The sequence below is a fragment of the Bactrocera tryoni genome, chromosome 5, assembly GCF_016617805.1.
Source record: "Bactrocera tryoni isolate S06 chromosome 5, CSIRO_BtryS06_freeze2, whole genome shotgun sequence".
Lineage (NCBI taxonomy): Eukaryota > Metazoa > Arthropoda > Insecta > Diptera > Tephritidae > Bactrocera > Bactrocera tryoni.
In genome coordinates, this window is record NC_052503.1 from 78,711,679 (window position 1) to 78,723,951 (window position 12,273).

A 12,273-nucleotide genomic window follows, 5' to 3' on the forward strand; every position below is an offset into this window, starting at 1 on the left:
AACAGCGCCACAATATCTGAAGAAATTTTCTTGATCGAAATACTTTATCATATATGTACATAGCTGTCATACAAACTGTAGGATCTGGTATGGAAACTTAGTTATTTGTGTAGGGTATTATAGCTTCGGTGCAGCCGAAGTTAACGCTTTTTCATTTTTTATTTACCTTTTCAACAGGAATTTTGTTCATTTAATGAGCAGTATAAAAGTCGTAGATTTCGCCGCTTGACATTTTGCTTTTGCTGTCATATGCATTACGCTTTATAAAATACGTTTGAGTAGCGTTGCCATATTTGGTTGCAATTTAATTAACAACTTGTAGCTTTGGTGCAACTAAAATGCGAACTCTTGTCATAAATGTTTATTAGATATTGAATATATAGTATATATATATATATATATATATATGTATGTATATAATGAATTTAAGGGGAAATATAATACTAATAATTTTTATATTTATTTTTTAATACTATTTTTTAAATATACACTCTTATGTGTTTTTTTTTCATTTTCATGCATTTTAAGTTTTTGATTTGTCTTCAAGCACCACCAGTCTTTTCATACAGCCATTTTTGGTCAGGTCCAGTTGTCAATTTAGCGCATAAATTTTGCACATATGCCGCTATATATAAACAGATTTCTGCGCCATGCAGGCGTCGTCAAGGCAGCATTGTACCCACACAGCGCCAAGCCGCGCGTATACGCTGAAAATGCACCGAAAACGCGTTCAAGTGGCTGTCGGCGGTCTCGGTTGTTTGTCGGCATCACGTGATTCGCTTGCTCGGTGATTTGATTTGATACGAATTGAGTTGCAGCACTCTCATGTATATATTTGTACACTCATTTTAATTGAAAATCAAAATCAAATGTGGGATTTTGCTTAGTCGTTTTGATAAATTAGTGAATGCCTTAATTGAAGTGTGTCGTTCGAGCGAAATTTTCATTCATTGATGAATGGCACTGGCCACTAACTGAACGCGTATGCATAGTAAATGCCAAATAAATTCATTCAAGTTTTGGTGTTTATAGAATACTAGTCGTAGCTTTATTATGGTTCTTTGGCGTTCTGAAGGTTTTGTGTCAAGGTGAGATTACTACAGTGGCGGTCAAATGTTAATTACTATTTTTTGCAAAGTAAAAGTTGGCTGAGAATTGGAATTATGAGAAAATGAAGGGTTAAAGCTTTTATTGAGGGAACTCGAGGTTTTTGAGGTACTAATAACATTTCAATAAATTAGTAATTTAAATTTATTTTTTGGAATTTTATTTTAAATTTCACACAATAGACCAAAGGTCACGGCACTATCCATTTATTTATCTTAAAGTTCTCTTTTGCGAATTTCACGTCATTATAAAATTCAACATTATATATCTAACTACATTTCTCTTACTAAATACTATTACTTTATATACAGTTATAATCCATTATATCTCTAATTTTATACAGATACGTATAACCTTTTACAAATTTCTTTATATTTTATGCTTTAAACAATATTCAAACCACCTTCTTCACATACAATACGCTTTCATATTTATATGCTCACTTGTATATGTTTCTAATCCTGTTTATTAAAACCTTATCTCATCTGAAATCAGCGATTCTGATTTTTGTTGACATTTTACAAATTTGTCGCCAAGTTATCTCTGCTGCATACTAATTATCTGGCAATTTTGCAAACAAAATTTTAAAAATTTATGCATAAATATATACTCAAGTAGTATTCAAGGCATGTGTGGGTACGCCCAAGTTAGCGTGGCCAAGCGTTGTGTTGAAAGTTATAATATATAAACAATTAAAGACTTTGCATATGAAATGCGGCGCACTTCACTTGGAACTGCTTACGACTTACTTTGTTATTTCTTAAGCTTGTTTTTGCAAATCTTCAAGGTTAGTATGTTTTTAGGCTGATAAATGCTAACTAAGTTAATGCAAGTAAACAATTTGTATGTACATACATACATATGTGTCATAAGCAGATAAGTGGGTAATATCTAAATAAAAGTAACAAACCTTTTTGCGTACAAATTTTTTACCCACTTCTAACCGGTACAATTAGCTTTCATTAGTACAAAAAATTTGCTGGAAAATAAGCTTTTGAAAATAATTTTGTAATAAAATTATATCGCATTAAATACACAATTAGCTGATGACAGCAGTGAGATGATGACTTTAAGATTACTTTTTCGAAATACAGCGCGAGAAATATTATTCGCGGCTGTCGGCTCTGAAAGGATTAGAAATTTTGAAAGTGTTATGAGTTGTTTTGAGTTTATTAAAAATATACATTCTGTGAGATAAGCTGAAGAGTTCTCGAAAGGAAAATACATTAATATATACCGACTACATTATATCGTCTTCGAATTTTTGGAACCATCTTACCATCCGAACTTTCCAACGCGAATATGCTCCCAATACTGTTCAATAATAGCAATTCGTGATTTTCGTTTTCGATTATAAGATCGCCCGTCTCCAGTCAGAGGCTTTCAACGTTTCTTTGATTTCTTTAGTGTAGGAGTATATGTTAGGTTGGCTTCGCTTAGGCATCTATGCTGTTATGTCCAGTTAGAAATCTTACAACCGCTGAAAAGTGGACCATGCTGAGAACGAGGAGCTCCATAGATCTTTTCGGATTTACCTCGAGCCCGAAGCACCTACCGACTGTACAGCAGCTAATAGTTCATCATCGCCTGCTGAGCTGACCTGAGACCCAACAGTCCAGTAGTAAAGCACAAGAAGCCAAGGAAACTCCTACCCGGTTTCCATTCCGCAGTTATTGATGCTGAAGTACCTGTCCTAGCAAGCTCATCAGCCTGTGGCCAGGTACCCAAATCAGCCTAAACCTAAATGCGGAGTAGTAGATCCACTGCTAAGCTCCCGATGGTCCTGCAAGGCGTTCAGCACCACAGTGGGATTTGCAGGGCACCACAAATACTGATGATAGTAGCTCCTTTACCACTCTGTAATTTATTCTACTACTATCTTTGGTGTGAGTTCCTACCAGGGGATCAACGGATGTCCAACTTATGCCAGTGAAAGAGCGCGTCAACCGTCAAACTTCAGGAGATATTGACATTGAGCAATTGATCTCTCACTTCCAATGAGAGTTGAGTTGGGCATCTCTTTATCACTGGTCCCTACCTTTTGCAAAAGGCTCCACTGTAGCAATGCAGTGCAACCGATGCCTTGCTCTTTCTTCTATGTTGGGTTTTCAAGAGAGCTTTCTATTTGGCAAGAGCCCTAACTACTTAACTGTGTCAGCTAGCCGAAGACTCAAATAAATACAATCAGCAAACTACACCAGATGTCTTAAAATATTGCAGTATTTAAATTCGTTTTTCATCAGCCAAATTTTCACAGAGCCTTATCTTCCAAAATTCCAAATCAATAACAATAAAATATGCACTTGCCTATTGATAACTTATAGCAAAAGCTTTGCGCTCTTTGTAATTAAAAGCCTTAAAAATTTCTGAGCATCTGGCTTCCAAAGCCACGCGCAAGCATATACTCGTACTTGTACCCAGTCTTCGTTTCAGATTTCGACTACCCGAAGTTGGCATTGCGATAGTGCTTCCAAATGGGCGTACATATTAATGATAGGATTTTAAAAATTTATTTGTTTTTGAAGATCTGTTTAATTTGCTGTTCATAAAATGATTTCATAATTAAGTGGTTCAGTGAATTTATGGCTGGAGCTTAAAGAGAGTCGAGGCTGTGAAATTTTATGTGTCAAAGGCCGTATGGATTTTTAAATTATTTTATAGTTTAACAATTTTATGTGCAGCATGTGCAGCTTTGTTTATTTATGAACGCAACTGAACTAGTTTTCGGTGTATACAAGTTTTCCTTAGAATGCACTTATTAATTTGAATAGATTAGAAGGAATTGATAAAAATGCCATAAAGCTTCTGACAATAATAAGCGTATAATTTAAACTGTTTTTTTTATTGAAAGCGCACAGTGATCAGAGGAAACTAGAGCAGTACATCAGAGTGTTTGCGTTTATGGCATTCCAAGAGATGTATTCGTCAACATAATATTTTGTTATATATTTCGATTTTATCATATATATATACTATATGTATATATATAATTATAGATAATGATCTTTTTATAACTGTATATTTTTTTTTGTTTCAAAAAAGCTCAATTTTCACACAGCAATATTAACTTTTTTAAGTATTCCTGGCATGAGATAGATCTGAACGAATCCATCAGTCATTGAGAAATTCAAAAACTGAAACTTTTAGTTTCACGTTCTTTATATAATTGCCGTCTTTGACTAGTGTGTTGCGTTGGTCAGCAACTAGAACTTGTGGGTCTGCGGAACCATCTGGCTCAAGTTGAACCGTAAGAGGTCCTTTGAACTACCGGCTCTTAGCAAATTTACCTCGCCAGAATTGTAGATACTCTGACTATATCTTGTCTAATGGGTGGCTAAATATTCTGCCGAACGCTCTTTGCCAGAGCTGTACCAAGGAAGGCGAGGTGGAATCATCTTGTAACTTCCTATTCAATTGCCAGGCTTTTGCAAGATTGAAATTGAACAATCTCGGTGGACAAAAATTTGCCGAACCTAGTGAAGTTGCTGCGATGATGAACCGCTTTAAGAAATTTGTAATATGCTTAAAACGGTTCCTGGATATATTAGGATCTGATTATTCATTTTTAGGAGATTACGGGTAACATAAAAAATGAATATTATCCGTATAAGTGATATTCATCGATTTTAGATCAATCTTACGACCTAACCTGCTTGTTATGATATACCATTAAAGTATTATAAGCGCTTGTAATCTTTACTTCATTATACCAGTTTTCTATTTATGCCATTTGTTTGTACGATTCGCCAATCTTTCCAAAGTTCGGTGAATCGTTTACGACGAGGATCCATACTCTGGATCTTCTAGCAATGTACAGAGTAACTTTATGAAAATATGTATTTATATTTTTGTTTAAAATGCTCTCTTTTGTAATACACTTTACTGAGTTTGACGTACTTCCACTAATTTTGAGTTGACTATTAAACGACCGGACTGTACCCTTTAATTACTGTCATTATAACTACGGTTAATATTGCATATTCTTGATACCTATTTCACATTAAAACTTTTATGAAGTTTATATCTCATTTTCCTGATTTGTAATTAATTTCTGTCTCTTCTGACTTTTATTGGACTTATTTATGACTTTTTTACCAGATTTATTTATTTGCCAGACCACATTCGCTGCTCATGCGAGACACAAAACATTTTGTCTGCCAGTAGTGACATTTATTGACATACTGTATATAAATATATTTATGTCCGCATATAAAAATAAATATTAACCACTCTATGAAGCACTTCCGTTTCCTTTTTTTCGATAAAGGAGTAAACAAAAGATAAATAGCAAAAGAAAGGCAAAACACAATGCAAAGAAGAATAAGAAAGGTGTTAAGTAACTCAAAAATACTTGTTTTTAGAATGCGCGAAGAAAATTGTATGAAAATGTTCGTGATTTGTACAAGAATTGCAATATTAACACTACTTACTGAAATACAATGCAACAAGAGAGAAATGTGTAAATGCACATACATACATTAGACATAGATGTAGAAGAGAAAGGATTGTGTCGAATGTGGCACTTACTGCCGCACAATGAACATTTATTGAAGCAATAAAATGGTTTCGAATAAACTCGGTTTCGCTAAACTCGGTTCGAAGGTGGTAGAAAGCAAGGCTTTGCGCCGCTAGCATGCATGTGGCAGCGCAAAAGGAAAAGGGTACTAAATTTCTTATTAACTTGAGATTTCTACGATCATCGACGGTTAGCTGCGCTTCATAGCCTCTTTTTGGTACCTTTAACTAACCGCAAAGCTATTAGGCGCGTCATTTAGTTGCGCAGGAAATTAAAATTACAGTTTGGTAGCGGACTTGCCGACTGGAGACGTTCGCCGGACGGTCATTATCATGCAAGTGTGAGAAAATCGTACGAAAAGCGCCGCAATTACGATTATTGCTCAGCCAAGCGAGGCAATAAAAGTGAAGCAGACAGACATCAATGTACATGGCCTGCTCGTATGTCTATGTATGCATGCATACAGTTACAGTACTTTAGGAGATCAATAAAAAGGTAGCAGACAACGCGGACGATTGTCTGTCGGACAGCGACAGGTAGACTAGGCTAGACTAAGTAGTCAAAAGACCATGAAATGGTGAGTCTAGTCATATGTGCAGCAGCAAGTAACAGGTCATACTGCCCTCCGCTTTCAACTGCTGCACAAGTGTTTCGAAAGCAAGTTTATTACCTTGACAGTAGTTTCTAAATTAGCATTTTTCGAACATTATTCTTAGTTTATTTTTCACTCGACATTCGTACACACTCATATATGTATATGTATTTACATAGCACATTCATTGCCACCAAAAAACATAAAGCAATTTGACTTTCACAGGAAGAACGAAAGTAAAGTGTAGAAATGCTGAACACCGCTCAGCCGGCTCTTTAGCTTGTGTTGTGCCTATAAGCCGCGTCTTTGTTTGTTAGACAGCTACTGTATTGTTTGGGTTTCTCTACGCACTCGCACTGTAAATACAATTGTATACCTTCGGCTCCTGCACGCACAGTGCCTCAAGTGTGTAGCCAGCATTTTAATATTTGTCAATGTCATCTGCAATCGTCGCGTCGTGCGTTTTGTACGCTGGCGAGTCATTGTCACGGTCAATATCTAGCCTCGTAATATCTTATAGCCGACTGGTGTGTTAGTCTCTATGCCATGGTGTCGTCTGGTCTGCGCTTAGACTTTGTATAACTCTGGTACTCGTACATTTGTTTGTATGTGAGGCTATTTCGAGTGCTGCTTTGGTATCTGACAGTTGATCGTCTTGATCTCGCGACAGGATCGCCACTCCTGCTGTGTGTGGGTGATGTGGCATGAATTCGATCATCAACGAAACCACAAAGGGGCAGTCAGCAGACCATTAAATTTGATAGATATGCATTTGCGTTAGGTGTGTGTATGTAGAAATATATAAATATACATATGTATATCTCAGGGCGAGACACATAATATGTCATTCTTATTTATTTATATTGCAGCGCGTTGAAATTGAAATTTAAGAACTTTTGACTGCATATTATTTGAGTGTACTGAACTTGCTTCAAATTTATGCATATAATATATTCATATGTACATATGAGAATTTACGTATGTACATATACATATATGAATTTATATATAGTATATCGCTGTTCCAATTTAATGCTTTCCACCCTCGGCCAGGATGTACAAATGACCCTATCGATTCAACTTTCCGCACACGTGCCAACACATTGAAAACTTATCCACACATCGCACACGAGCATTGTTTTACTACTTACCTTTTATTCCACATAATTTACGAAACGAAATTATTTTACTTTATTGTTTCCGTAATTACGATCACATATCGTATTAGTTATGTAAGTGTATTTATATACCATACATTGATTATTCGAAGTCCTTTTCACAAAAATTGGCTAATGTGTCTCCGCATAAGCATACAAGCGTGATTTTTGAATGCAAGGCTCGTATACATACAGACAACTACATCCATATACATATGTACATATGTATATGCTACTCCATCACTTTCAAGTCCGTGTGTGTATGACCTTTGTCCGCATGCACGTCCCTAATCCGGTTAGGCATCAGCAATCAGCAAATGTTGTTTATTCTGATTTCTTTTTCTTTTTTCTGGAGGCACGTCAACGCGCCTGCGCACTCTGTTTGACACGAACATACATACACAAACACATGCATAAATGTGTGAGTGGAGTAAATACAAACGTGTGTAGACCAATGCCTAAAAATGGGTACCTACTGTGTACATAGCACGGACAATCAGAGTCTAACAACACTGCAATATACATTTAGGATAAACATCCGTGTGTGTACATATATACGTAATATGTAAAGAGTGGCTTAGGATAGGTTCTAGTCAACAATTGCTATTCTCTCTCCTCACGTTTCTCTATGTGTACGAACACATGCAGTGTTTTTACGACTCGAAGAAGCACACGTGTGAGTTTAATGGCCTTGCCTATGTGAAAGATTACCAGATACCTTGATAAAACTGTTTCCAATAACCAAAGACTGATATACTAGACGCCAAATGATCGGGAATATCGGATCGGGAATATATTAAGACCGCCGGCATTACCAGATTCTCTGATAAAAGTGCTTCCATGACCAAAGACTAATTTACCACTATGTGATCGTGACTACCAGAATTACCAGATTCCCTGATTAAACTGCTTCCAAGTCTAATATCTTCCCAAGTCTAATATGAGAATATCAGCGATGTCAGATTCCCTAATAAAAGTGTTTTCAAGTCTTATATGTATCTTTCCACGTCTAATATGTGTATGCTAGCTATGTGATCGAGAATGTGCGGGAGGTCTGGCAACAAGCAGCAACGATTACTCTGATAGCTACTTATGTTAAATGTCTTAATTCGATTCGGTTCCTTTGGGCCTGACTTTCCGAGGCCTTGATGTTACTAAATTTTTTGAAAGCCCTGTTTTTTTCTATCAATATGTAAAAATTATTTAAGCTGACACTTTCGAAATTTCGCTCGGAACTCAACAACTCTATTTTATATATCACCCCTGAACTCTACTCAATAACTTTAGTGATATGGTAACGTCTGAACTGCACTTAGCAGCCGCTTGGGCTTAAGCTGGACTCGACGAAATACAAATGTATATGGTGAGTGAGAATTCGAGCCTTTGAAATGTGATACTCGAAATGCATTATAAGTGTAAGAAATGCAGCAGAAACGTAAACAAAACCATCCGTTGCATTGCCTCTACACATTGTAAACATCTCCCCCGTTTCAAAAGCCGGTTAGGCTGCTCTCTCAGGCGGGTGTATACATATGAATGCTTGGCTGTCGGCTTGACAAGTCGTCTACCCATTCGTTTGTGGATGTACTTGAAAACGCATCGTTTACGATGCCCTGTAGGAAATTATTATTAAATAGTTGATGTTTTCAATAAGAAGAACTTCAATAAGAAAGTCGCGAATCGAAGAGACAATTAATATAAAGTATACATATATATTGAAATAATAAAAAAGAGGTATAAAGTGATTCATCATCATAAAAGAGTGATTAACTTATTAAATGCAACTGAATACTAAAAAATAATTTTTTGAAGTAAACATTTTTCTTTCCACCAAAATTTCGTTTTCGTAAAAAGTTCATTTGTCGTACCAACATTCCTAGCGGGCAACAGTAAACAATGCACACACTGAGAAAACATTTACTCACGCACACTTACAAATCGCTAGCACCACCGAACTGTTGGTTGGTTGTTGAGTTGTTCGTTTTGGTTAGAGTTGTCAGTTTCGTTCCATCAGCGGTCGGCGGTGAAATAATGCGCGCGCATGTATCGATACGAAGCGAATGAACGTGTGAGCACAGCATTTAGAAGTGTATTGCGCGAAAAGCTAGTTTTCTATGAAGTTGAGCTTTGTTTAATTTGCTATGCATTTTTATTGTCATTAGTGCGTATATTTGCGAGAAATTGAATGTACAAAAGTGTTCAGAAAAATTATAAAAAATATTTATACCAAAAAGTGAAAAGTGATAGCAGCAAATATACAATTTGAAATGAATTAAAGTGAAGTTGTGAAAAAAACAGCAAAGTAAGAAATATTTAAAAGAGTGGAATATAATATCTAAGTGGAGATTCAAACAAATACTTCGTGATATTATGTTTAATAACATCAATTAATTGATAAATACTAAAGTGTGTAGCTAACCAAGGAGTAATAGTAATTAACTATTTTTTGTGAAGAAATTTATTGTTAAAAAGCTGAATGTGCTAAGACAGAAAAATATAAGTAAGTGTTTTTTTTTAAATATTTTTTATAAAATTTTAGTGATATTAATTTTTTTTTATAATTTTTAATAAAATTTTAGTGAATCAAATATTTGATTTTTTTTATTTTTAATAAATTTTTGGTGAATTCAAATTTCTATTGCAGACATTTGAATATTTCGAAGTGACGAAGTTGAAAAGAATTATTTTTTTTACTGAAAATACTATTTTTTGCTTGAATAAAAAAAGGTTAAAAATATGTGTACTAAGTTTCGAGATCTTCCATTTCAACTTTAATTGTCTGATATCAAACAGAGCTGACATTGACTGGCTCCCATATCTTCAGATTTGACTCGCCTTAAGATATTTTTGTGGCGTAGTTTGAAAAGTAAAGGGTAGGATCGTAATCCTAACCTCGAATTCTATGCAAATCTTCCTGTCGAAATCATTCTTATTCGACCTGCAAAATTATTATGCTATTACCCATAAAATACAGCCACATGATTGATATTTTACTGAGATTATTGTCCAAATAAGTAATAAAAAAAGAAAAAAAAAGTGAAAATATTAAAAAGGTCGGTTGTTTTTGTTAAGATATTCAATATTTACATGTCGGCATAAAAGCTGTATATTAGGGTGTGTAAAAAAATAAAAATACTGAAAAATTTTTTGTTCGCTTGATACTCTGAAAAATAGGTTCTTAGTCACCTCTAAAAAAATCTTTCAAAGTATGTGCTGTTAATTGCAACGGGAAGGTCTTACGCCTTACTATTTTTTGTTTCTTTCTTATTGTCAGCTAGACAAATTCATATCTCGCTTCCAACTATTTGAAAAAATATCTCGTTTCATTGATTTTATAGTATTTTGTATAGTCTATAAAATGGTCTTTGACTCTGACCTAACCTTTTAAATGATATTAAGGGTTGAAGTTTGATTATTTTAAGGCATTTTTTTCCTTAGGAATCTTACAACTTAATGAAAAAATATTTTATATTTCGTAAATCATAGATTTGTAAGAATTTTATTGCTACTGTCTACATATGTTAATATTTTTTTATTCAATTTACTTATTTATATCTAATTTATTAATGTCAACGTAAAATACATTTATTATTTTAATTTTTTATTTGCTTTTTTGTTAAATTTATATTTTTTTAAATTATAATTTTACGTAATTAATTTATACATAATTTCCTCTCTCTTCTACCTTGCAGCATGCTAATCCTGAAATTCCATAAAATGTTAACGCATTTATTAACATTGCTGTTGCTGACAGCTCTGCTCTGTCGGCAACAGTGCGTCAACGCTTACCGCCATAAGGCGGCCAACTACGAACTTTTGGACAATGACTCCCGTTTTATATCATATCAAGGTAAATATAATTGTTTACATAACACTTTATAACACGCATGTCATATATGCATGCAAGCAGTTGAAATTTTAGTTGGCAAGAAAGTAATAAAAAATTTAATGGAAAATTAGCGAAGTAAGCAATAAATGCAAAAATGCGGAAAGTAACTACGAAAGCAACAACCACTTTCATTTATTGACTTTATTTGTTTTTTTTTTTTTTATTATACAGGTATTTTCTCAATTTCCGCATGCTTTTTAAATATTTGGAAAGCACTTTCGTTTACTTGGTATCTTTTTAAATTTAAAAATTATCTTTTTGCAGTTTGTTTATGCAAGTAAGTGCATGCAAATATTTTTTCATTGGATTTGCAAAATATTTATTTGAGTTACGCGGTAAAAAATACCGCATTCAGACTAATTAAATATTTTCATGCTGATAAAAATGCCACAAAAATTCAGATAAGTGCATTTGTAATTTTTTTAAATTATTTTTTAAAGTATACATATATGCATACATATTTTGATATGAAACACTTTCAGCTTAGTAGTAATTATATTCGCCATGAATTTGTTCAGTTATATAAAAAATAAAAGTTCACAACCTCGCTAGTTTCTTAATTATATTTTATTATTACATTTTTCCGCACTTTTCACTTTAACAATTAACTGTTTTTTTCTCGCTAATTGTCCGTTAATAATTCCTCATATAATTTCTTTTAGATTTAATGTCGACTTCGAAACGTTTCAACGATCCAAATACGACTTATTATTCGCAAATGTTATTTGATGTGGCGCGAAATCAAGTTATCGTCGGTGCACGGTAAGTTTCAGCATAAACTTACATATATATCACTTGAGAAATATGAGATACATAAGTATATGAATATGAGAATGAGCATATAATTTCATAAACAAACATAGTGTAACAATTAGTACTGACTTTTATGTGATTTCATGCAAGCATACAGATATGCATTTGAGCGTGTGAGAGCCTTTAAAATTTTTATTAACTATATCCAATTTAGAAATAGCTTTTAAAAAGCCGATAGCATGCTAAAATTGGCTTTAAA

The 12,273-nt window shown here is 34.1% G+C and overlaps 1 protein-coding gene across 3 annotated transcripts in view; it reads left to right on the plus strand.

Annotated features, from left to right (window-relative positions):
- Positions 1-12,273, plus strand: part of LOC120777743 (semaphorin-5B) — a 105,699-nt gene that overhangs the window by 67,394 nt on the left and 26,032 nt on the right. For 2 of the 3 annotated variants that reach the window (XM_040109233.1, XM_040109235.1), the window contains exons 1-3: positions 9,649-9,872; positions 11,065-11,222; positions 11,924-12,023. In XM_040109233.1, the coding sequence (XP_039965167.1) occupies positions 11,066-11,222; positions 11,924-12,023 (257 nt within the window). In that variant the 5' untranslated portion in view covers positions 9,649-9,872; position 11,065. Of the gene's footprint in view, positions 1-9,648; positions 9,873-11,064; positions 11,223-11,923; positions 12,024-12,273 lie in introns of those variants that run through there. The other variant, XM_040109234.1, reaches the window with a different exon arrangement.